Here is a 26808-nt window from a genome sequence, read left to right as displayed (position 1 = left end):
GCAAAGCTATGAAAGCCAGTCACCAGGGCACTGATTCCTACCATACATTTAAAGCATATATCCAACACACATTTAAAGCACACAACTTCCCCCAAAGATTCCTGGGGGCTCTGGTTTGTTAAGGGTGCTGGGGCTTGAAGCTCTGTGAGGAGAAAGGTACAGTTCGCAGAATTCTTTGGGGGAAGCCATGTATTTAAAATGTGAATTGGATATGCTTTAAATGTATGGAGCGGATCTGCTGCAGATATTTTTGTGCCTCCAACATGGACCTGTCTTGGCATTAAACAGTATGCTAATTAAGTATTTGAGTTCAGTAGTATAATTAGGGACCCAGGTGGTGCTGTGGGTTAAACCACAGAGTCTAGGGCTTGCTGATCAGAAGATCGGCGGTTCGAATCCCTGCAATGGGGTGAGTTCCTGTTGCTCGGTCCCAGCTCCTGCCCACCTAGCAGTTCGAAAGCACATCAAAGTGCAAGTAGATAAATAGGTACCGCTCCGGCGGGAAGGTAAATGGCGTTTCTGTGCGCTGCTCTGGTTCGCCAGAAGCAGCTTTGTCATGCTGGCCACATGACCCGGAAGCTGTCTGCGGACAAACGCCGGCTCACTCGGCCTATAGAGCGAGATGAGCGCTGCAACCCCAGAGTCGGACATGACTGGGCCTGATGGTCAGGGGCCCTTTACCTTAGTATAATTAGGTTTGGGTAACTGAGGAACCTGCCTTTGAGACAACTGAGGAACCTGCCTTTGAGACAACCTGGACAAGAGGTATAAAATCATAGCTGCCAAGTTCCGGCCTGAGAAATAAGGGACTGGACCGGAAGTAGCAGACCAGAAGTAGCACTGCCGCCATTTTGGAACTGGGCGGACAATGCTCAGAAGTCACGCTGCAGCCATTTTGGAACTGGGCAAAGCAGCATCAAAAGTCACTTCTGAGCATGCTCCGCCCAGTTCCAAAATGGCTGCTGCACCAGAATAAACCAGGAAAAAACAAAAAAATCCATTTTTTCGGCTGGGGACAGTTGGAAAAACGGGGGGTTACTTGGCAGCTATGTATAAAATAGCCAACAAAAGTTGTGTAATACATTGGCAGCTGTTAAAAGATCACATTAAATTATGAAAGGCTTTCTTTTCTGTTTGTAATAACGGACCTGTTTTCAAGATGCTAGGTGCAAGGCTGCTTGGAGGCTTTGTACAAGCAAGGAAGCCAGGCAAAAACAACAACAAGATTACGCCTTCTCATTATGGAGGGTTATTGTCCCATTCCTCCCAGGAAATGAATGTGGTGCATATACCTCACATCCAACCTGTGAAGTAGATTAGGCTAGGAGAACACAACTTTACATAAAGCCACTCAGTGAGTTTCAGGTTCTAGACAACGTCTCTGTGGGCCAAGGCCCTACCCACTGCACCATATTGCCAGTCATGCCCGCCGCCAGGATGCACTTTGGTTGCTATATATCAAATTTTCTTCAGCCCTACAGCCCCACCCCCTGCCCCGCTCCTGCTCTTACTGAGGTTGAGGCCAACTCCAAGAGGAAGCTATCCATGGTGGTGGTGGTATTATTATGATATCTGAGGTAAACGTGAGCTCATCAGCCTCTCCTCCTCACAGCTCTCCTTTCCTCTCATATCGGAGCCTGCCCATTGAAGATCACACAGAGCCATCCACCCAAGTACTTTTATGACATCAGAGGTACGTGAACGAATCACATTCACTCCCTGTTTGAATTTTGACAGTTGGGTCAGAATTCAGGAAGAAACTCTGCGGTTAGGGGAAACTGGGGCAGAAGACAACCTCTGGAATAGTACTGCCAGCGATTCCTAGCGTCGCACCCATATCAGACATTTAAAACACATGGCTACCCACCCACCACCCCCGCCTAAAAGAATCCTGGGAACTATAGTTTAACCCTCACAGAGCTACAGTTCCCAGCACCCTTAACCAACTACAGTTCCCAATACAAAAAGGGTGGCATTCAACTTAAGTTTTACTCAGAGAAGACCTATTAACATTAATGGATCCCAGTCAGGCTCATTAATTTCAGTGGAGTCTACTCTGAGCAAAATTTATTTGAAGATCGTTCCAAGTTTGCAATCAGCCATGCTCCCTCCTCCTCCTTGCCATTGTTTGCTGTTTTATACAGTAAGGTAAAGGGACCCCTGACCGTTAGGTCCAGTTGCGGATGACTCTGGGGTTGCGGCGCTCATCTCGCTTTATTGGCCAAGGGAGCTGGCATACATGTGGCCAGCATGACTAAGCCGCTTCTGGCTAACCAGAGCAGCACACCCCCAGAGCGGTACCTATTTATCTACTTGCACTTTGACGTGCTTTCGAACTGCTAGGTTGGCAGGAGCTGGGACCGTGCAACAGGAGCTCACTCCATCGTGGGGATTTGAACCACCAACCTACTGCTCAGCAAGCCCTAGGCTCTGTGGTTTAGACCACAACACTACCTGCTTTATACAGTAGCGTGGCTCAAAAGTAGGTATACTGCTTCAGAAGCCACTTTCTTTGTTCTTAACTCAAGTTCTCATCATTCACAATATCAGTAAAGAAAAAATATTTATTTGTTCGTTTGTTTGGATATACTTTATAATATAGCCTGCTTCTGCTAGTTACAATGTGGAACAAACCTACTAAATATTACTGTGGGCCTTCTTTTGTTAGTTAATGGTTCAGAATGGTTGGTTGACATTTCCTCAGTGAGAGTGAATGAATGGTTAGGAGATATTTGGAGATTAGCTGAAAGTTGAGGCATTGTGAGGTGTATACATCTCTCTTTTGGGATCTGTGATGTTTTCCCAATGTTACTGGATTTTTGCTGTCTGGGGGGGAACTCTTGCACTATTATGCAACAAAAGCAGGACAAAACACACACATTTGTGGTATGAAAGGTGTACAGAATTTCAGCAGGAAGCTATAGGACCTGCACTGACTGGAAATAAAGCAGGATATATCCACCCTGAAACTCTTGTAGGGACAGGCGATATTGAAAGTAGGACTGCATATAACTACCTCAATGCCTTCAATGACCACAAATTATCATAAGTGCACTATAAAACAGGATACCTGGAGGGGCACCCAGTGTTGCAAAAATGCTCCCTTCCCAAGGAAACCAAAACTCAGGGAGTTTGGAACTTTTCACTGCTCGGCAAAGTAGGGAGCATGTAATAATATAACCCAAAAATCTTGATATGGTTAAGTTCATGTGATTAGATTCTTTTACTTCAGCTCAAGAGTGGGTTAAATGCCAAAAATTCCTCCTACATTTCTCGCAAAACCATTTCCCCACAAGAACACTAATTCAAGCACAACATTCCCAAAATTTGGGAAGAGATTCAAATCCTACCTGAATCTTCCTGGATTCAGTGCCATATCCTAAACATCATGTCCACTGCCCCTTACTCAAGAAATAGTTGGGATTTATGAATGAAAACATCATACAGTGGTACCTCAGGTTACAAACGCTTCAGGTTACAAATGCTTCAGGTTACAGACTCCGCTAACCTAGAAATAGTACCTCAGGTTAAGAACTTTACTTCAGGATGAGAACAGAAATCACGTGGCGGCGGTGGCGCGGTGGCAGTGGGAGGCCCTATTAGCTAAAGTGGTGCCTCAGGTTAGAATAGAATAGAATAGAATAGATCTTTATTGTCATTGTCCCCTTGCAGGAACAACGAAATTTCTCGGTTGCTGTATCAACTCAACTAAACTCAAATAAGACACTCCACATAAATTAAAATACTAATAAGTGCAATACAATACAGAACAATATAACAAATAAATAAGATGACTTCAGAGTCCAGAGTGTCTATTTAAGGCCAAGATTGCTCTAGGAAAGAAACTGTTCTTGAGACAGCACGTTCTCGCCTTCTTTGTTCTATATCTCCGTCTCAATGGCAGGAGCTCAAAGAAGTGATGACCCGGATGGGATGGGTCTCTTGATATACCTGATGGTATAGATATTGTTGTGTCGTGGCTTAAGAAGTCCAGATACGCATCTTCAATAGAACAGTTCTTTATTCAGGGCAAAACAGGACTGACTCTGAGGTCAGGGAGGCTACATTTATAGGGACAGGGAACTAGCTAGAAAGGGATACATTTTGGAGGGAACAATATCAGGCAATCACAGTGGAGGAGGAGTAGACAGGGTACCCACTGAATTGGTTTCCTCCTTTTGGAGGAAACCAATAAGACCAATAAGACAGAGGATCCAAATACAGCAGCTTAAATGAACCAATAGTAGCTGTACCTCCTGGAACCAAAAGGCAGTTACTTTACCCTAAAGCACATACAGACAATAGTAATGCAGATATAAAATCATTTGACTCAATACACAACAGATATGTTCTGTTAAGAACAGTTTCAGGTTAAGAACGGATCTCCGGAACAAATTAAGTTCTTAACCAGAGGTACCACTATATTTTGTTTATTCTTCATAAAACGTGGTTTAAAGTTCATTCCACTTTTTTTGCAGCCAAAACTAGGTTTACAATGATAGCTACCTCCAAGAGTTTTGTTACCACTGAAATAGTGACCCAACCCTCTGAAAAATTTGCCACCATTCCGGAAGAGGATGATGTGGCAGAGACACAAGAAGAGGTTAATGTTGATGTTGGTGCTGATGTTGGTGTTGAAGAGGTAATAGAGGAAAGGTTGGCAGATGAAGAACCCAAAGAGGAGGTGGTAGTGCCAGTGCAGATCATAGACCGCATCTTTTTTGTGGATTTGGCCAACAAAAAACTGGAAACCATCCCATGGCAGGTTTTTGAACTGGAAGACTTGGAAGAATTGCATCTGGAAAGAAATATAATCAATAGTATCCCAGAAAGTATAAATCGGCTTAGAAATGTGAAAGTCCTTTATTTGAATAAGAACAACATACAAGACCTATGTGAGGAACTTGGAGAACTCAAAAGTCTTCAGAGCTTGGATTTAAGCAGTAATCCAGTCCCTTTGAGTTCACTGAATATCATTAGTAAATTGAGGGCACTTCGTCAGCTCAGGTTATATGATGTCAACCTGGATGAATTTCCAGTGGAAATCTGCAAACACCTCCATCATCTAGAATTGCTGGGACTCTCTAGTAACAATCTGAATTGCCTTCCCAAGGAAATAGTCAATTTGACCAAACTGAAAGAGATTTATCTAAAGAAGAACAAATTTGAAAATTTCCCACCAGAACTTTTCCATCTCTCTAATTTAGAAATAGTAGATCTAGAAGACAATAGTCTGAGCCTCATTCCTGAAGAGATTTCCTCCCTGCAAGAATTATCCCAGTTCTTTGTTGCAGTTAACAGCCTAGCATCTTTACCCGATACAATGAGTAAATGCCCGAACCTATCTGTGCTTGATTTGTCCAGTAACCTCCTGCGCAAACTTCCACGATCTTTTAAGGAACTGACAGAGATGAAGGAATTTTCATTGTCTCGGAATAGCCTGGCAACTTTCCCGCGCCAGATTCGCCGCTGGAGGTCGCTCGTTGTGGTTTACTTGAAAAATTGTGCCCTGGAAGCGCTGCATCCTTCTTTCGCCAAGCTAACCAGCTTAATAATACTAGATCTAAGTGAAAATCTCCTAGAGGTGTTTCCAATGGAGATTTGTTCGTTGGAAAATCTGGAAGTGTTGTTACTTGATGACAATTTACTATGTGAGGTATGACTCACTAGTGTAAGTAGAGTGAGTTGAAATTCAGTTAAACCTTATTTAAAAAAGCAGGGGCACCAGGGCAAAACTACAGATGTTGGCAGCAGACAAATGTCCAGATGTGACTCGCTGGGAAGGGTGGAGCCATTATGCTAGCATCCCTGGAGTAGTGTTGCAGAGTGATACAAGCAAAAAGAAGAAGAAAAAGCCTTAGACCAAGGAGTTTATAATTTAAAAATTGTAAACTGCTTTTAGAAATCTCTCTTAAATAATGTTTGCATGCCTGTTTATTTTCCGGAGTACCTGAATCCAGGTAATCCACTTCCTGAACTTCTGTCAGTCTTGGCTTCTCTAAGCAGGTAGTTAGACTCTGAGATACCCTATTATTACAGCACCATCTATATGGGAGAGGCTTCTCATAGAGATTCAGGTGAGCCCTTCCCAACCTTCATCTTCACAGAGTTACGGATTTGCAGGCTTGGGCAAACACAATATTATTTGAGGAGTGGGGTCTTAAGGGGAAGGTGGGTGTGGGGAGAATTCAAACAGCATGCTCTGTGGGCAGGAAATACTGACTTGACCAGGGGTCAGCAAGGTTTACCTTGCCTGGGCCAGTTCACTCTAGTGGAGATCCCTCCATGGGCCAGAGCGTGAGCGCGTGCACCCGCGATTTCTGACGTGTGCACCTGCACAGACGCGATTTCCAGCATCTGTGCAGATGCTATTTCCTTTTTTTTTAAAGTAATTTTTATTGGTTTTGCATATAAACTGAACAAAAAGAAAATTAGACACATAAACATAAAATAACATATTTTCCTCCTTCTTCCAACCCACCCCCCCTGAGATCCCTCCTGCCACCAGGTATCCCCATGGACAGTGCGCAGTCGAAGGTGGTGCATCTTCATAGCTGGGCTTGTCCCCAGATGCTATTTCCGACGCCGTGCCACGCTGGTTTAGTGCAGCGCGTGGGGACTCGCTGAGCAGGTGGCTCGTGGGCTGGTTAAACAACCCCCGTGGGCCGCTTGTGGCCCATGGGCCTTAGGTTGCCGACCCCTGGACTTGATGGTTGTGTGTGTGCATCATAGGTGCCAACTCCCTGAAGGGGCCGGGCACCCACAAATTTCGGTGCCAGGGCCATGCATGCTGCGTGGTATCCATGGCCCCGGGTACCCACAGTCGTGGAGCCAAGCTGGCACTCTTTGCATGCATGCATGCATGCGTATAAGTTCAGGGGGAGCCATTAATGGAGGGGGAAAGGAGACAGCTGGCTAGCTGGAATTCTGTACAGGAGCAGTCCATTTTGTAACATTTTGTTGCATGTCCCACCTCAGCATACTAACAGTGATCTAAGTTCCCCCACTGCTGGTCCCGCTATCAGCAGCCATTCTTATTTATATATTTATCACTTTATGATTAGCGGTGTACATAAAAATAAATCATGCAGATAATAAAACAATAAGAATCAGGGAAATGGGGGGAAACTCAAGGTTTGCCCAATTACAGTCAAACGTCTTGTAGTGGTGGAGAAGCCATCTGGGGAGACACTCATCCCTGCAAAACCAGCCCAGTGGGCATGGAATATACTGACAGTTGGGTGTGTGTGGAGTTTGGCGGCTGGAATCCCAAACAGCAGAACTCCCACTTTTGTCCCTAAAAGGAGTTTGGGGTTTTGTCACAGGAAGATTTGCACCCAGCTTTCTGTACCCTGCTAAGGTAAAGGGACCCCTGACCATTAGGTCCAGTCGTGACCGACTCTGGGGTTGCGCGCTCGCATTATTGGCCGAGGGAGCCGGCGTATAGCTTCCAGGTCATGTGGCCAGCATGACAAAGCCGCTTCTGGCAAACCAGAGCAGCACATGGAAACGCCGTTTACCTTCCCGCTGTAGCGGTTCCTATTTATCTACTTGCATTTTGACGTGCTTTCGAACTGCTAGGTTGGCAGGAGCTGGGACCAAGTAACGGGAGCTCACCCCGTCACAGGGATTCGAACCGCCAACCTTCTGATCAGCAAGCCCTAGGCTCAGTGGTTTAACCACAGCGCCACCTGGGTCCCTATGGGTACCCTGCTATGGGAGGATAATAACGCTCATTTATTTGACTTGTAGTGGAGTGTTGCAGTTTGAGAAATCTATATATTTATATGTTTCAAAATTCCTATTTTGAATGAATTGTGTGTGAAGCTGTGTCCAGCAGTGCTCAGGCTTTGTAAGCTGAAATGCCTCAGCCTGACCGGCAACAAGTTCACCTCGTTCCCGGAAGAAATATTTGTAATTGGATCGCTGGAGAAACTCTACATGGGACAAGACCAGGGAACCAAGCTTACAGAAATACCAGAAGGCATCAGTAAGTTAGAGGTAAGAAAATCAGTAAGGTTCGGATCTCAAAAGTAGCCCTCCCTTGTTGCCCAAAGAAATATACAGTATATGTATGTGAATAGGCAGACAACATATAACGTAAAACCTTTTCGGACCAGTGGGTGCATTTGAGATTTCAAGAATGCACTGTGGGAGTGAGTCACAAAATGGTTGTGTAATATACAACCATTGTGTAATATACAATGGTTGTGTAATATACAACCATAATATACAAGCCATGGGATGTGTAATATAACAGAAAAGGGCTGCCGTGGAGGTGTGGGCATAATGCAAAATTGGTTAATGGCACTTCCATAGTGTTATGTATTCAGTGGTCTGTGTTTGCCTGAGCTTGAGTCTGGACTAAGGATTCTGAGCTCCTGTGTTCTGGTTCAATACATGATATCTAATCACAGAACATTTCATGATTTGGGTCTCTGCCATTGGCCTTTAAACTCTGAGTTATGATTTGCAGCTTGGAAGTTTAGACAGCCAATCACGTTGGAAGTAGGGGTGGTTACACCTACCCTACGACAGGTTTCTGATCCAGATCAGCACCCAATCCTACCGTATCTGCAATTTGCTTTTTAAAAAGAAATTTGTGCAATTGTTATTGATGGTATTATGTCTCGATTGGCCCAGAGATGTTAGAAACGGGATATAAAGCATTCCTCCAGGACAGGAGCAGCCGAAGCCTATTTGCTGCCCAAGGCGAAAAACAAAGTGGTACATTCCCCACAAAAACCGACTAGACTAGTAGTTGAGTCTTACTTCAGCACTGATGATGGAGCAGAGTCCCCCACTTCACCCCAGGGCAGCAAGTTAGCTTAGGAGCTGGAGGGTAGACCACATGACATACATTTGCAACCACATTCTGCCAGAGGCAGCTGCCTCACTTTGTCTCGCTGAAGCCAGAAAGATTAGAAAGACTTCCATGCCATGCAGAAACCTGCAATCTGGTACACACATATCTCACAAATAGGGCTGACCTGGGATGCTTCGCCATTTGATGCAGCCCACCCCAGCCCCATGCCGCCCCCTCCATCATGGTTGAGCCCTACCACAGTCACAGCTCACCACTGCCAGACCCCGGCTGCCGCCTCCATGGCAGAGGAGCTGAGAGTGGGGCAAATCTGAGGCAGGGGCATCCATGGTAGCAGAATAGGTAAGGTATGCCCATGGTGGAGGCATGGCAGCAGTGAGCCAGGGCGGCGCTCTTCATGCTGGCCCTGCCCACAACACTGCCTATTTGCAAGGTCTTTAAAAATTGGGGCATTGGTACAGCTAGCTGTCAAAATATGGGATGCAAATTTTTGCCACTTAATAGTGGCCAACACTGCAGAAATTATCAAGTCAAGCCAAAAGCATATTCCTGCATTGCAGGGGGTTCGCCTAGATCAGGGGTGGCCAGCTCCCAAGAGACTCTGATCTACTCACAGAGTTAAAAACTGGGAGTGATCTACCCCCTTTTGGGGGGTTCAGGTCAAACTGTTGAGTTTTTTTAAGGAAGGGAAGCCCTGTTTTTTTGGGTTTAGGTCAAACTTGTTGAGTTTCTTTTAGGAGGGAGGGAGGCCCATTTTTGTTTAGGGCTTCAGGTCATAGTTCAGCTTTTTTTAGGGAGGAGGAAAATTTTGGGTGAGCTTTTTTTAGGGGTGCCAGTGATCTAGCAGTGATCTACCCCAGACACCCAGTGATCTACTGGTAGATCACAATCTACCTGTTGGATGTGCCTGGCCTACCAGTAGATGATTCTCAGGGACCCTTCCAACTCTATGATTCTATGAAAACATAAGGAGGGGGCTGGGCTGTTGGATTGCACTGCATTTGTCCAATAGTCGATTTGGATCTATGCTTGAAGAACACAAACTGCATTTTCTAGTAGAGATCCTCTGTATAAGTAGAATGTGCATATTTGAAATTCACAGTGATGCTTTAACTACAGTGCCCAGAATTCTTTGAGGGAAAGAAAGTGCTTTGAATGTTCTTTAAAGGTATAGTGTATGCACCGTTCATGGTTGTTTTAACAAGTTTAAATTGTTAAAATAATGGTAAACTGATGTTTATTATGGTAAATGGCATTTAAAATCATCACAATATGTAATAAACCGGCGAGGACAAAAAAAATTAAGCAGTGGGGCAAGCACTTTAAAAGGAACATTTGCTTAACTTTGGATCCTGTTGTGCTTTTGGTGAGACTCTTCAGGAACATCAGAATTTGCTTTATTCTGAGTCAGACCCATTGGTCCATCTACTAGTTCAGGATTGTCTACAGTGACCACCAGAGGCTTTCCAGTGTTTCAGGCAGGGGAAATAGTTAGCCATACCTGGAGTTGCTGGAAATGGATTCTGGAGCCTTTGCATGCCAAGCAGATTCTCTACCTCTGAACTACAGTCCCTTCCCCTGAAAAAATAATGGAGAAGGAAAAAAGATTGGAGAGGCCTTCTCTATCTAAGAGAGTGGTAGGTGATATTCCATAAATTGAAGTTACCTTACAGAGAACACAGGTGAGTCTCTACACAAATATATGTTCAAAATGCAAATTATGTGTATTTTCCTCCCCAGAACCTGAAAGAATTGTACCTTGAGAACAATGATTTGGAGTATCTTCCCCCAAGCATAGGCTCGCTGCTTAACTTGGAAGTACTTGACCTTCACAACAACTATCTTATAGAGCTACCTGATAACATATGCGAACTAAACGGTAAAAGGATAGATAAAAGCAGGCTCTGCACGAAGGCAGAATTCACAGCCATAGCTTCCTTTGCCAAGGGTACCTCTTGTCAACCCCTTATAATGTCTTTCAAGTCCCAATTTCCTGCAAAGCTAAATTTAAAACACATTCTTGCTTTGCATAAATTAGGCTGCAATTCATACTCCTGGATCTGCCTTGCTGCGGGTAGAGGGTGAGGTTTCAGTGGGGCAGAGACCTCCCTCTGCCAGCCCAAAACAGCTCAGTTGGGGTTACCCCTCCAGTGCACAACTCTCTGTTCCACCTGCCAAAAGCGTGGGCAAGAAGAAGTACTGTACCATTCATAGGATTCCCACTGGTGGTAGGCCTACAGAAAGCCTCAAAAAAGGGATGTTCCAGGGGAGAACTCCACGGCTGTCACTTGACATCAAACCCAATCTGATTCTGATAGCTCCATCAGCTCCAGGCTGGCATAAAACAGCAAGATTTTGCCTCCCGTCAAACACCACCTCTCCTAGCTGGCATGTGTCTGGGTGGTGAATAGGCTGCCCTGTCACACCCCACTCTTTGCCTGGGGCTAGTATTCCTCTGCCACACTACGTCTGTAGGACCACTGAAGCTCCTTGACCACTGGGGATTTTGTTCACCCCTTGCTCCCCTCCCCTCTGCATACCGAAATCCCTCCAGGCATTGCACACATACTTACTAGCCAGTCTTCTGTACCGTAAGGAGAAAGGTCCCTTCCCATGTGGACGGAACACAACCCGTCCCAATGTTGTGTACATGCAGGAAGGGATCTCTGTAGGTCTTTATTGAGCATTCCTTCCGATTTGCTTGGACTGTTTTTATGCATCTTCCAGTTAACCATACATTCATCTCACACTATTCAGTGCATTTCCCTGTCACTAGCCTAATTGTAAAAAAAAGTGGATTTGTTGTGCTACGTAGGATTACATAGCACTTTTAAGTGGGTTTGTTGTGCTAGAATGGCACTGCACTTTGTAAAAAGTGGCTTTGTTGTGCCAGGATGACTAAGCACCTTAATCACCTTTAACTATGCAAACCTCAATTTCCGGGATACCCCTGAATCCCTCCCACAAAATACTGACAGTTTGGAGGTGCCCAGAGGGACCAAAGACCAGAATGCTTTCCCCCAAGGCAGGATGCAGTCTATATGAAGGCCAAACTCAGTGACTCCAAGCATCCTTTTCTTTTACAAAAAGCAGTTTCAGTCCAGACTAGGATCACAAGTGGGCTTACCATTTATTATTGAATTTTTCTGCTGGAAATCAGTGCCCCCCCCAAAAAAACCCTACTATTTGCCACAACTGGGAATAGGGTGGTGGGCCTTACAGACACACAATTGTGTTTGCATTTTTCCAGTCAGGGAAAATGACAGCTTTAGGTCAGGAGTTGATTATCAACAGGGAAATTGTTTGTGGGAAAGGATTAACCCCTCCCCCCATGTTAACTCTCCCAAACTTGGTTGGCGGTTCCTGAACCTGCTTTTTGTAAATTCAAAAGTAATTGGGAGTTACAAGCCATAGGAAGCACAGGTCACCATCTTATGCCATCAGGCCACTGATCCATCTAACTCAGTATTGTCTGCACTGACTGGCAGTGGTTCTCCTGGATTTTCAGACAAGGGTTTTCCCCCATCCAATCTGGAGATGCAGAGGATTGAACCTAGGACCTTCTGCGTTCAAAGCAGATGCTCTACCACTAGGGTTGCCAGAGGACAGGACTTCTGTGCCTTTAATTGCCCTGCTCTCTTTTGAGTCTGGAAACCTTAAAGAGAAACTAGCAGACCCTTTAATTTCCAAGCAAAGGGTCTTTCTAGACTCAACAGAGAGCCGGGCAATTAAAGGCACAGAAGTCCTGTCCTCTATTGAGGCTGGCAACCCTATCTACCACTTAGCTTCAGCCCTTTTGTAGTTTGATCCTGAGCCAACTGTTTCTCTCAGCCCTGCTGACCAAGTCTCATTTAATGCGTGGTGTTCATGGGCTACCATGCTCCTCTGTTTCTGCCCCTCTTCACAGCAGGGATTGCCCTCCTATGCAATCTTTGGCACTCCAGATGTTGCTGTACAACCACCACCATCCCCAAGCATTGGCTGTGTTGGTTAGAGCTGATGGGAGTCCAGCAACATCTGGAGGGAACACAGCTTCCCTAGCTGTCCTCTAAGCTACTTGGTACATAAGGAATCTAGAGTCCTTACAATTGAGCCTATTTTTATTGTCAACCAAAGGAATAAAGAAAAACCTTGGTAGTTTGGCACTTGTAGTAGTAGTAGTAGTAGTAGTAGTAATAATAATAATAATAACAACAACAATAATACCCAAACATTTAGCTTGCAAATAAACATGAAATGGATGTCGCTTATGCATCATATTCACCTTTATCATTCTCTTGTGTTTAGAGTTGCAAAAGCTATTTCTTCATTCCAATCAGTTATTTGAAGTCCCGGAGAATCTGGATAAGCTAGAGAAACTGCAGGTTCTGACACTTGAAGGAAACCCTCTGATGTTCCCAGCGGTGGAAATATTTAGCCAAGGGTTGCAAGTCACCATGCAGTACTTGCGAGATCAAAGATACGAAAAGGCCTTGACCATAACGGTACAGAGAACACACACACACACACAAAAAGCCTCATGGGTCTGCAGCATGTTGTAGTGACAATTCAGTGGAACTGTGGGTGGGCCACAGGATTTTAAATAGTGGAAGCAAAGTAGCAGATAATATTCTGATTAGGGTGCATTATCTCCTGGTACATTGGTATGACTTGGTATTAGAGGAGTGTGGGGAATGTGCAGGGTAACACAGAAAAGAACAAGGGGAAAAGGAGGAGGTCTGGTCAGGTAGGAGAGTATTTTCCTCCTGACTTTGAGAAGAAGCTGGTGGGACAAGGCAGGCAGGCAGTAGCAGAACCTTTGAGAGCTCCAAGTGAACATGGCAACTTTTGCTAATCTGTTGTTTTGGACAACCTGATGGGAGTTCTAGCCCAAAGCCTGGAGGGCACGAGGCTGGCAAACACTGACTACTCGCTCCTACAAACTCTAGGACCACTTTTTAAGGGGCAGCCCCCTGGCATATAAACCAGCATATCTCCTCCTCTTGGTTAATTCCCTCAGGGCTCTGCTGATGGCCCAACATAGTGATGTGTAGGGTCCATGATGTTGAGGAGGACAGTTCTTTGGAGAGGACAAGCACAGAGGTTACTGACTCAGGAGAGCTCCTAATTCAGGAGTCCTAATGGGGTACAAGGGAGTAGCAAAAGGGTGAGTGGTGCCAGAAGAATTCCTGCAAGAAATTTTTTGTCCACATGACGACAGCCTTGGGAGGAAAGCGGGAACACACCATCCATTTTATGCACCAACGTTTGAAATCTGAAAATACAAATAGCTAGGAATGGACAGCGCATTGCATCCCATTTCAGTTTCATTATTTAATCGTAGGTCTGTTCAGTGGTATTTTTCTAGAAAAAGAGGTGCTGGAGCTCACCATGAACTTCTCCCTTGTTCTCTTGGAGCAGGCATCCCCAAACTGCGGCCCTCCAGATGTTTTGGCCTACGACTCCCATGATCCCTAGCTAACGGGACCAGTGGCCGGGGAAGATGGGAATTGTAGTCCAAAACATCTGGAGGGCCGAAGTTTGGGGATGCCTGTCTTAGAGGGGCCATGGTGCCCACCTAAGAGGTGCCTGAGCTGAGCTCTGGTGAGCTCCAGCTGAAAAAAAGCCCTGGGTCTCTTCCATCCCATTTTGTGCATTTTTTAAAATAATGTATGAAAAGTTAACTTTCAATTGTATGCCTTTCCCCTAATATATATATATATATATATATATATATATATATATATATATAGTTAATGCATGTCTCTATAACATATGCATTTTGACAGTAAAATTTACCTATTTCTGTGTGCACTTTTTCGCACACCAAAACTACATTGTAAAATCCAGAGAAGCAGGAGTTGTGCTCCAATATGGTAGCAAGTTTGCAGCCATCAAATTGGTCTGTCTGCTGTAAGAACAAAATGAACTAATTCTTCTCCCAAACCTACAAACAGCTGCTTTTTTCCTCTTCATTTTAATGCTCATATGGTTGTTTCTCCCTCCCCTCAAAGGTCCAGGCTTGGTGGCGTGGCTTGATGGTGCGCAGAGGGATTGGAGCCTTTGGCGAGATCCTGAAAATGATCAGGAGAGGCAAGAAAGAGAAGAAGGATAAAGACAAAAAGGGAAAAGACAAAGGAAAAGGAAAAGACAAGGGAAAGGGAAAGGAAAAGGACAAAGGCAAGGGCAAGAAGAAATAACTGCATTCTGTGATACCTTAAAGGGCCAGGGGAATAAATACAAGCAAGAAAAGAAAAGAAAAGGACTCACAGAAAGTCATTTTCACAGATCAAGATAGTATTTTCTATTGCTCAAGCCACAAACTCCTCTTGGTGGGGAAAAATGATCCAGCAAGGCAAGTCTTTCATCCTGTGTGGCGAAAAATTACTCACAAGGTGGGGCTGAGTAGGAGTTTCACTGAGATCAGGGCTTCAGTTTCTCAATTCTAGTGTTCTTTTCTCTCTACCCCACTGGATTCTGTCAGGTAAGGCTATAGGAACTGCGTGCTGAGCCTCTGAGCCACCAGCTATAGATTGTTACACTGGCACAAAACCATCATGCTCCATACCAAACATCAAAGCGAACATTTCGTTCATTGTCCCGATTAAAATGTTCCAGTTGCTTTTGCTGAACTTCGGAAAGAACCCAGCCTTGCAGCCCTAGCTCCGTGAACCGGGGCAGCTTCAGCAGTGCTGCCAAAAGTTTGCCCAACCATTCGCCACAGTTGCCACGTGACGACGGACGACGGCTGACATCCAGTTCAGAAAGCTGCTCAAGGCCAACTATGTCTTGATAGAACACTGCCCATCCTTGGTCAGAGATCTGGTTGTTATAACTAAGGTCCAGTTCCTGTAGTTGAGCCAGATGCCCAGCTTGGATGACCAGGCCTGAAAGAAGCAACCAATTCATCAGTAGGCAACATTGGTTTCCAAAGTACATGCTTTCAAGTGGCGAATGGACTTCTATATCAGAAAAAAGGGAGTGGTACTTTGGAAGGAGAAAAATTGTAGAGAAAAATGAGATTAGGGGTGTTATGCACTACATTGGATGAGTGTAAAGCCTGTGTACCTGTGTCACCAAAAGTAAGTTTTACACTCATATACTTATTCACATGAAATGTTCAATGGGTGTAGAGTCTGTGTACGTATGTACACAGTAACAGCAGTACAAATTAACAAGTGTACACATCACATAAACATTTGTACATGCATAGACAGCTTGTGCATTGTGTGGACAAGCCAGAGGGTCCTGAGAGTGACAGCACGAGAACTGGCTTTTCTGCAGTGGCTCCCCGCTTGAGAAATGCTCTCCCCGGGATGGTTGCCCAGCCTGACACCATCTTTATACAGTGGTACCTTGGTTCTCGAACTTAATCCGTTCCGGGAAGAAGAAGAGTTTGGATTTGAGACCCTAAGGAGTCTCAAAACGGCTAACATTCTCCTTTCCCTTCCTCCCCCACAACAAACACTCTGTGAGGTGAGTGGGGCTGAGAGACTTCAGAGAAGTGTGACTAGCCCAAGGTCACCCAGCAGCTGCATGTGGAGGAGTGGAGACGCGAACCCGGTTCCCCAGATTACGAGTCTACCACTCTTAACCACTACACCACACTGGCTCTCAGTGGGAGTCCGTTCGACTCTTGAAACTGTTTGAAAACCAAGTCGTGGCTTCCGATTGGCTGCAGGAGCTACAGGAGCTTCCTGCACTCAAGCAGAAGCCGCATCAGACGTTTGGCTTCCGAAAAATGTTCGCAAACTGGAACACTTACTTCCGGGTTTGTGGCGTTTGGGATCTGATTTGTTCGGGAGCCAAGCCGTTCGAGTACCAAGGTATGACTGTATATCTTTAGGTGCCTGACAAAAACTTTCCTCTATAACTATCTGTGGCCTTTTAGAAGTAGGTGGGATGTTTTTAATGTATTTCTTCCACCACCTGGTTTTAATGTATGTACCTATGTAGGGGTTGTTTGGTTGTAAGTTGCTTTGGGTTGCCTTGGGCAAGATAAAAAGACTTACAAATTTAATAAATAATAAATAAGGCTGAGCATCACCTGGCATTATTTGCTCTGCATAAGCATTGGTAAAATACATTTATTTTACCAATGGTCCATGATCAATAGTCCACTGAGTTGAGTCCACTATAAAGCAAATAGGCATGGTGAAATATCCCATTTGAAAATATACTACTGGCCAGATTTCCTTCCATTTGTGCAAAAGTCTCTCATGTCCAATGAACAAGTCAGCTCTGACGTGTAGTCTGAAACAAGAAGTACTAAGGAGAAGGGAAATACAATTTTATACCAACCAAGGCCACCCAGGTCCTCATCCACCAAGCTGCAGCTGCTTAGTCTTAACACTTTGATCTCAGCTCCAAGGTTTAGTGCTTTCAAAATCAGCTTTAGGTTCCCGCCAACGCATTTATTCCAAGAAAGGTCTAATAGCTCCAGTTCAGGAAGGTGAAGGGCAGCATCGGCTGAAAAGATTAGCAACAACATCTTGTGCTTACTGAAATAAATAGGCCTGGTCCAACGCCATTCAACCCTCTGCACCCAGCTGCGTATCTTCAAAATAGATCAGACCATATACAACATTCTCTCCCCGCTTCTCCCAACATTCTATCACGCTTCAGGGCTACCAAGAAAACAAAACCCAGAATGGGTCTGTGAAGTTCGAGTGACTTGAGTCTCAGCAGCTACCGTAGGAGTCACCCTAAAGGTTTGACTCCTTCCTCCCCTGGAATCGTTGAATGCAATTCTCCCATGCATATAAATGGTGGTCATTTATTCCAGTGGAAAAGTAGAGTGCTGTACTGGGGCACATTGTTGTGGTTAAAGCAAATCTATGTGACTGAGTTTTCCTGAAAGAAATCATGCAGGAAGGGTGCCAAGAGGAGTTGCACGATGTACCTCCAAGCATTCTCTGTTCACAACCAGGAGTAGGGTTGCCAGACTCAATAGTGGACAGGACTTCTGTGCCTTTAATTGCCCTGCTCTCTTTTGAGTCTAGAAAGACCGTTTGCTTGGAAATTAAAGGGTCTGCTGGTTTCTTAAAGAGAAACCAGCAGACCCTTTGTTTAATTTCCAAGCAAAGGGTCTGCTGGTTTCTCTTTAAGGTTTCCAGACTCAAAAGAGAGCAGGGCAATTAAAGGCACAGAAGTCCTGTCCACTATTGAGTCTGGCACCCCTAACCAGGAGGCCTACCTGCAAAAGTTCATCTGAAATTAATGGGAGCTGAACAGCAACACAACTGCTTATGCACAGCTGCTTATGCAGCAAACCTCCCTGGCGATTTGGGCTGTATATTGGCAATCAGAAATGTGCTTTTCCTATACTTTTCTAAGAAGGACCTCCCCTAAACCATGTTCAAACATCGAGAAAAAACACATGGGATACAATCCATCCAATGTTGAGTACATTCAACCTCCAATTACTTTCAGTGAGGGATGTGCAACCTAACCATATATGTGTGTGCAGGGAACTGTCCCACTGTGCAATGGGAGTTATCCTCAAGGAAGAGTGTGCAGGGTTTTGGCCACAAGTGTGTGCTAAAATCTCTCTGATAGAAACAACTGCATATTTTTTTTCTTGAAATCAAGATTTCTACAAACATATGGAAGCTTGTACAATGCAGAGGTCCCAGCGAGGGTTACAAAAATTTAAAATTCAGAACAGTTAAATCAGATTACAGTCAAAAGAATAGGGAGGGTCTTGAAAACACACATCTCAGATGTCAAAGGCCAGTGTAAAGACTGCATCTGTATTAGCAGTCCCCATCCAGCTGCAGGTCAAGGGATTTTTTCTTTGTTGTATCAAATGTAAAAGGATGCAGAGAAAATATCCCAGGTTGCATGACAAGCTTCTCTGTAGATAGCTGCCAAGGGTGCAGTTTCAAGTGACCACCATATGAAGTGCACATCATGGACATAATCCAGAGGAAGTTACATGTACATGTGTTAAGTGCATCACAGATAAGCATTACCTATGTGCATAAAGTCCCACTAATTTTAATGGGACTTGGATGTGCCTAATTTTCACTCTGTGTTGCTCCTTTTCCACAGTACAGATATTTGGATAAGAGAACAACTTTATTATAGCTTTGTTATAGGAAGATCAAACAGAACCAGCCTTGTAGGCAAAACAAAGAAAGGAGCAAGCCTACAGAGTTTCTGACAACGGAGCAATGTTTTTGTTAATTTAGGAATCAATAAACGATGCAATTATGTCTTAAGAAAGAGCTCATATTGCTTTACAGGACACAGTTACCGGTAAATGAAGAAAAAGAAAAGAAGTTGCCAACTTCTATAATTAACTGTCAGCAGGACTTGAGATCACAAAAAAATATAGCTCTTGATGTCTGGAGACTAGACGAAAGGGGTTGAAAGAGATTCTTTGGACAGTGGCAAAGCATGCTGCTGCTCTTGGTTTGTAGTGTTTTACGTTTTTCAAAGCTTTCATTGTACTTTTGATTTAGTACTCTGAGCTGCCACTAGAAACCTATTTGAAGAGTTGGATATAATTTCTTGAGTGAATGTATGAATAATGAATAAACAAAAAAAATAGCAAAGCCATCTGGGAAAGAGAGAATGAGAATACTACAATTAAGTATTATCTTATACTGGTTTATGTCTACCAAAAGCTCTTTAATGGAAGGATGTTATTCCAATACTGAGAAGCTCTTCAATGCAATGTATTCTCCTGCATAGAAATTGAACTTCTGTTCCCCTTTCCATACATTTGATTATATCAGACCTAATGAAAGTAGATGGTCCTATAATGCACCTACTGGTGATTAATATTCTAGGCAATGTTTATTCGATTTACTGTCTCTTTCCATTTGACATTCATGCCCAATTGATATATTATTAGCCCTGGGGAGTGGGAAGATGGAGACATAGATAAGGAAACTAGAATAATTTTAAGGCATATTCTTACCTAAAGATGCAAATGAATTGTGCTGTAAAGAACAATTGCCGAGAAGCACAGATTTCAGTTTTGGTAAAAAACGGAGTCTGCTAAGAAGGTGGTCGGAAGACTTCCCAATGCTTTTATTTAACGATAAATCCAGGTCCTGAAGACTCGACAAAAGAGGAATTATATGGGCTGCAAAAAGATCAAAGGACAGTACAGCTGCATTGTAGTAAACATGTGGTCCTCTAGATATTGTTGGACTCCAGCTCACATCACATGCAAACATAGCCAATGAACATTCTGATATTAGGGGATTTGTAGTCCAGCAACATCTGGAGAGCCAGAGGTATTTCTGAGCTAGTGGGAGAGATGATTGATTGAATGAATGAAGGTAAGATAATCTTCCAATTAAATATTCCACATAATGATTTTGCTAAAACAATTCAGGATTAAATGATTCTGCAATATCTTACTTAAAACAGTCATGTCCTCTTCTGTAATACAACACTGATGAAGATTCAGGATTTCTAGGTTCTTTAGCTCGGCCAAATGAGCTGCTAAGTACTTGAAACCTCCTCCAATCTCTTTATTACATGACAGATCTAATTCTCTTAGTTCCATCAGGTGCTGCAAGGCACTGGCTGAAATAAAATAGGCATAAGAAGACAACTTGTCAATAATCAATTTGCCATCAAGGAAATCTGTTGTTAGCCTCCATTAGTCCTTTTGCACATTCCTACTCTTAATTGGCAGAGACTGGCAATTTTTTTAAAAAATAAAATCAAATGATGTTGAAATTTGGCAATTTGAAAATTCAAATTTGGTATTTTTAATTTCAAATGTTTTCAAATTACACTTAGATAATACTGCCCAAAATCTGATTGATAAGTAGATCTGAAGCACATTTGGGAAAATATTTTCTAGCATTTTTGCCCTAATTTGGGTGTGTGTGTGTGTGTGTGTATTTCTAATTCAAATTTATTTCAAAATTTCCAGTTATAGATGTTGACAAATGCATACACAGAATATATTTAAAGCACATTCAAAGAATTCTGAGTACTGTAGTTTGTTAAGCGTTGCAGGGAATTGTAGCTCTGTGAGGGGCAAACTCTTTGAGGGCGGAAATGTTCTTCAAGTACTTTAAAGGTGTACTGTGTAGACAGCTTCAGTTTCCCATCTGCAATAGAGGTATAATCCTAGAACCTTGGAGTTGGAAGGTACTCAAGGGTCATCTAGTCTAACCCCCTGCAATGCAGAATAATATTCATGTACCTTGCAGGGTTGCTGTAAGGATTGCAAGAAGATAATGCATCTGAACAGTCAGAAATTCTGCGCACATGCTAAGTATCATTATTAAAAGTCCCAGCTACCAAATCATCACCTGCACTTCACCCCCGAAGACACACTCTTGCATCGTCTCCTGAGACTGACAGATGCCAACCAACTTACCTAAATGCTTGAATCCATCTAGTTTTAACCCACACCTGTTCAGATTAAGTACTTTCAGTCCTGAGACATGCTTTAATTCCTGGGCGATACTCTCCAGGCCATATCCTATCTTTTTGTTAATTGACAGATCCAGTACTTCAAGGCTGTGGATTTTGTAGAGCTGCTGAGCTGAAAAGAAGACGGGGGATGAACTGGTCACAACGTATTCAGAGCAGATAATGGCAGAGAAATGTAATAAATTAAAAATAGGTTTATTATTAGGAAATCAGGGCACTTGGAATTTAAAACAAAACAAGAAGGTAGTTCTAAATCCAATCAAAAAAGGAAATATTCATCTCATGATAAAGAAATGGGCAATAATTTCAGTTACCCAGTTTCTAAATATCTTTTTTAAGGTCATGTACAAGATGTAGTTATCTGGATGTTGTCTGGACTCCCTAGAATAACCACATAACCTTTATGTGTGCATCTCTCTCTTAATGGGAAGTGGGGAGAGGGAGAGAGGGAGGGAGAGAGATACTACACATATCTCATTTTAAAACTTAACTCCTTCAGAATTTGAAAAAGGTTATCCCGCACCACCTGTGACAAACATGAACCAGTCAGTACCTCACACATCTTGAGAGAGTGCCCATGTTTCTCAAAAGCCAATCATACAACATACGCCAATATGAAGTTTCATTCCCCATGCGAATGAATGTTAATTTGCCTTAAGATCATTTAAATGTTGAACCAGTAAGGGAAATGTGATCAAACTAACCATATCTTTTGATACACCTCCCTAGCAATTTGTTGTTTACATAGTGCTATTCATTTTCATTACATTAAAATGTTTTTATTTGTTTTTAACAGTTTCCTATTTATAATATAAATATTTCTTGCAAACTGCTTTGAGGTTTTACACCATACTACAATCAAGTGGTATGTAGATTTTATCAAATGAATAAACAATGCTTTCATCTCAATCACTAGTGCAGGAAACCAATGAAATAAGGTATTGCCAGTTCCCATGTTATACATGACTACAGTAGTCAGTACTCTTTTCTTTCCTGGGAAAATTGGGGCCGATACCCACCATGAAGTTGTTACAGTAAGTACCACACTTTTTAACAACAACAAAAAGAGTTGCCAGTACAGTACTGCATATCCTTGAGTGTCCCCCTGAAAAATAACACTGACTATAGTTACTTGCTGAAAGCCACAGTAAGTTAAAGGGCTGAGCTGAAATGTGAAGCTTGTCCCTCCACTATTTAAAAACCATGACCATATGGGGAAATTTGGGCAGGCACAATACAAACCATATTTGAAGCCCCCTAACTCATAAATCACAGGGAGCAACCTGCCAGTTTTCACACAAATTCTTTAACGCATTCAAGTGCAGCAGTTTTAAAATCTTGATTCCATACAAAGTGGTATTTGGTTTGATATCTAAATAAAATGCTAAAGCAGTATTCAAAGCTGCTACATCACTATGCCATGGGCTCTTACCTAGTGATTCACCATCTTCAGAAGTTAGACTGCAATCCATCACTTTTAGTGTTTTGAGTTTATGGTCTTTGGGGATATTTTGGATTAGAAGAAAAAGCTTCCCACCAATGTTGTTATTCCACGATAAATCTAGTGTTTCAAGGTAAGGAATTACTTCAAGCGCTTCACCTGTAAATAAGCATTTGGTACCAGTTTATACATTGCTTTGAAGAAGCAGAAGACAATAATGATCGCATCATACTTTTTCACTATTTAAACTTTGGTTTCAGAACATGCAAGAATGTAATAATTTCAGGAACATACATACACAGGTTTCCGCACACCAATTTGTGTCCCCAGTTACAGCCCTACTTCAGCAAGCTCATATTTGTATAGTCTGGATGCAGCCTTAGGGCTTATCCACATTTACCTTTCCTCTGCTCTTTCCAGGCACAGTCTGCATGTTAAAGCTTTAAAGCTCTGCACTTTAAAGTGTTTGAGCGCCCCTCCTTTTGCTCCAGAGCTTTCCCCCCAAAAAACCTGCTCTTTAACACTCAATAGGAACAAATGCCAATCCACAGTTAACCGGAACTGACACTTGCTCAAACTGAGGGCTGAAGAGAGGGGCTTTGCTGGGAAAACTCCAGGGCAAAAAAATCAACCCACCTGGACACGGTGCTTTAAGTGTGGAACTGTGCCTGGAAAGAGCAGGGCAAAAAGTACTGTAAGTGTGGACAAGCCCTGTGTCTGAAATGGAACTGCAGGACTACCGCAGGTCCCCCCAATCCAGATTAGACTTTACCTTGATCTCTAATGAAATAACCCATTGTAATAACCTCTGGGAGTAAGTTATGCAATTGCTGGATGATACCTAAAAACGAAAGATCCATGGCTGTGAGTCTGCAGTTGTTCAGTCGGAGGACTTTCAGCTCTTGCAAACATTTGAACGGAAGGGTAAGAGACTTTAATGTCCCTCCTATTAAATCATTCCAGGACAGATCAATCTCTTCCAGGCTTGGCAGCAAATGTATTATGGCAACTAGGGGGAAAAGCAGAGTGACAGATAAACCACTACTGACTGCAATGTGTGTACATTAATGTTTATTGAGGGAGATAACAAAAGCTGCAAGGTGCTATTGGTACTACAAGTAACTGTGTAGCTCTGCTCCTACATCTGCAAAGAAGGGGGTGGGGGTTGATATTTTAAGGCTAAGATGGCTCCAATCCATCAATCTCCTCCATGCGTCTGGGAAGTCAGGTGGCAGCAGAGAGGTGACCAAAGAAGGGGTGCAGAACCTCCGGCCTGCAGACCAAACTTCACCCACCAGCCGTTCTCATTTGGTCTGTGAGGTCAACTGAGGCAAGTCGCATCCATCCAGCTTAACTCTTATATAATGCCATGTGTGTTGTGGGGGGCAGATATGGCCAGGACTTGGCTGAAAGAGGCTTTGCAGGGGCTACCAACTTTTGTAATTGTTTAGATATTTTGATTATATTAACGGGCTATATTTTTAAATAAATAAATAAAGACCTATAGCTGTTGCCAAAAGATTGTGATAAGGGCAGAGGGCCATCTCCATACACTGTGCATTGAGCTCAGGAAATCCTTTTGGCACACCACAGCTCAGAGTAAATCCCTGACTGCCGAAGGTTGCTTTCCCCTTTGCAAGTGAGCCTTATTTTTCATCTATGCATACATGTAGATTTTATGTAAATTTGTGCCATAACCTGTGCGCTCAAGTATTTGACAACGCCTCTGAAGCCATTACTAGGGTGAAAAAATACGTGTCAAAATGTATACTCACCCAGATCCATTATATCTGTTGTACTTAATGCACAATTATTTAAGTCCAAAACCTTGCTAGAGGGCTGTTTGCCCAATTTCCCCAGGAAATTCTGGACTCTTTGTGGACACAGCATTGAGTCTGTGGAACCAAGACAATGGGAATGTAGTGACCGGAATGGTTTTCAACAATCCTAACATTTGCTGAAAACCAAACAAACCATGCTTCTGATTGTGCAGGAGACTCTCTCCTGGTAAAGCATGAACATTTTTTTCGCAATGATCATTCACATGGAATATGCCTTCACAGCTGCTGCACAGCAGTTCTACATCTTCACAGGATGACTCCAAAATCTTGTTCTGGTCAGTTACTACCAGTTCACACTCTATTAGTATATATATGTGAAATGACTTTTTGCCCCAATGTGCACACCACCGTACACTTGCTTACATGGAGTTGCATTTGCCAATTGACTGCCCATTCACCCAGTTTGGAGTTCCTCACAATCCCTTTTGCGAAACATTGAGACAACATGGTGGGTGAAAATGCTACATCTGTCTTCACTCACAGATGTTTCAATGTTACTTCTGTCTTCACTCACAGAGAGCTACTCTTGGAGCACAGGCCCCCTGGGCAGACAGTCCCTGTTCTTATCACTATTACCTGGTGCAGGGAAAATCTGCTCCGCCATTTGAGTTTCTAAACAGGAATCGTTCATTTTGTGTCCTCTGCTTCCCTTTCCACTTTCCTCTTTGGATTCTTCGTGGTCTGAGCCCTGGTACTGTTCACATCCCCCTTTCTCAGCAGAGGGTTTCTTCTTTGGGATCTGACTTCTAAAGAAGTTGAATGGGGATCTCTGAAAAAAGCCATCTGCAGCCTTTTCTGTCCTTGTCCACTTTGCACCTTTCCGAGGAGAGAGAGAAAGAGAGGCAGAAATTGTGTTTTGGATAGCACTTGCTCTTGAGCCTGCCTTAAAAACAAGGTGGAGAAGACCATGCACTGTGTACTATGCACCCCCACACAATTTCATCGTAAGAGAAAGTTCAGAATGTATTGCAACTCCTGCCAGTTATTACTTCCTACCCATCTCTTCTTATTTTTCTGTATTTCTACACTGTCCAATCATCAAGGTCCTCTGGGCTGTTCACAAACAAAAATACATTTAATCACAACAAAACATTTATGGAAACCATATCAATATAACCAAAATAAAAGCACGGGCACCAAGGAAAGGGAGAAATTCAAAACAAAATAAAAAACATTCCTTCCAGTAGCACCTTAGAAATCAACAAAGTTTGTCATTGGTATGAGCTTTCGTGTGCATGCACACTTCTTCAGGCATGCACACGAAAGCTCATACCAATGACAAACTTTGTTGGTCTCTAAGGTGCTACTGGAAAGATTTTTTTTATTTTGTTTTGACTATGGCAGACCAACACAGTTACCTACCTGTAACTAGGGAGAAATTCAGTTTGTATTTAAAAGCAAACTTACCTTTAACTTTGGGAAAGTTTTACTTTGTGGTGTGTGTGATACTGTGCTTTGAAGCCTGGGTTGTTGGGACTTCAAATTGCAATGCAGGGTTGATTGAAAGCCCTGTTGCAAACAGCCCCACACTGCTGTTTAAGGCTCTGAAAACCAGCTGAAGGGTGGTGGGAGCACACCTTGCTCTGGCAAAGGAAGAATCAAGAGCTCACTTTAAGCTCCTGATTCTTCCTTTGCAATACCCACAGCAAACCTGAAGTCACATATGGCATCAGGTGCGAGGGAGGTGGGCATGGTTTGGAGACCAAATCTGGCATAAGAGCCAGAGGTTCCCCACCCCTGTCATACAATATTTATGCTTGCTGACTACTGAGCATTTTGATCTGTTTGTTGCACCTGAGTTCTTGGGACAGAGCATGCTAAAGCTTGAAATACATTAAACAAAATAAGCATTGCCAGAGTTTTTTAAGAGATACAGTAAAACAACCTACCTTCAGCTTCCATTTTTTTTAATCGAAAGGTTGTTTTACCTTTCCAAGTATTTTCATGACTTATGAAACAAATCAACTTTGAAGCTGATCATCCTTTTGAGTTTGCTCTTGATTCAGTTCCAATTGCTTTATTGCTTGTCTTCGGACACTTCCTGTTCTTATACGGGTATTAGCTTTCTCATGCAAAATCCTTGATTTGGTGCGATGGTGAAGCAGGGACATATGCTCTTCAGAACTGTGCAGAGTTCAAAAATATTTTCAAGGGATATGATGGTCCGGTGGAAAGCATTACCATAACTTTTTCTTTGATGCATCTTTTCAACAGTTTTGCCCGACTACCTCCTTGAACATTTCATTTGAACAGTCTGGTCAGCATTTTGTGTGTGTAGTGGGGTAGGATCATTTGAAGAGAAAAGAGGAAGTAGT

General features: G+C 43.2%; 2 protein-coding genes and 1 long non-coding RNA gene across 4 annotated transcripts in view; 2 read left to right on the top strand and 1 right to left on the bottom strand.

Moving 5' to 3' along the window:
* LOC132592145 (uncharacterized) overlaps nt 1–4531 on the top strand; it is a 7046-nt gene extending 2515 nt beyond the window's left edge. The window contains exons 2-3 of the long non-coding RNA XR_009557565.1: nt 1613–1693; nt 4479–4531. This is a non-coding gene — a long non-coding RNA (uncharacterized LOC132592145). The remainder of the gene's footprint in view (nt 1–1612; nt 1694–4478) is intronic.
* On the top strand, nt 4532–15003 carry LRRIQ4 (leucine rich repeats and IQ motif containing 4; the record flags this gene model as incomplete). Its single annotated transcript, XM_035133796.2, has 5 exons — nt 4532–5656; nt 7828–8001; nt 10565–10703; nt 13112–13308; nt 14818–15003. Coding segments are annotated over 5 exons (1821 nt in total), but the record flags the coding sequence as incomplete, so codon positions are not given.
* Nucleotides 13298–26808, bottom strand: LRRC31 (leucine rich repeat containing 31). 2 transcript variants are annotated; one of them, XM_035133822.2, is made up of 10 exons: nt 26383–26808; nt 25070–25309; nt 24428–24547; nt 23494–23661; nt 22644–22811; nt 21156–21323; nt 20180–20347; nt 19731–20063; nt 17105–17272; nt 13298–15690 (listed from the first exon to the last, which is right to left on the bottom strand). In XM_035133822.2, exons 1-10 carry the CDS (start codon nt 26393–26395, stop codon nt 15359–15361), a joined length of 1878 nt encoding a protein of 625 aa, XP_034989713.1. In that variant the 5' UTR covers nt 26396–26808; the 3' UTR covers nt 13298–15358. The 2 variants fall into 2 exon arrangements, with proteins under 2 accessions (XP_034989713.1, XP_034989714.1); XM_035133823.2 differs by having other exon boundaries at nt 19731–19898; nt 26383–26806.

Source organism: Zootoca vivipara, chromosome 5 (assembly GCF_963506605.1).
Source record: "Zootoca vivipara chromosome 5, rZooViv1.1, whole genome shotgun sequence".
NCBI lineage: Eukaryota > Metazoa > Chordata > Lepidosauria > Squamata > Lacertidae > Zootoca > Zootoca vivipara.
Note: the sequence above shows the minus strand (reverse complement) of the source record. Positions and strands in the feature narration are given on the sequence as shown.

Excerpts from the sequence above, each read along its gene's own strand:
- LRRC31 (XM_035133822.2), bottom strand. Across the intron at positions 24,548-25,069 it reads GCAGATTTTCCCTGCACCAG|ACTCAATGCTGTGTCCACAA; the intron begins GTAATAGTGATA and ends TTGGTTCCACAG. Across the intron at positions 20,064-20,179 it reads AGAGGACATGACTGTTTTAA|CTCAGAAATACCTCTGGCTC; the intron begins GTAAGATATTGC and ends CTCTCCCACTAG.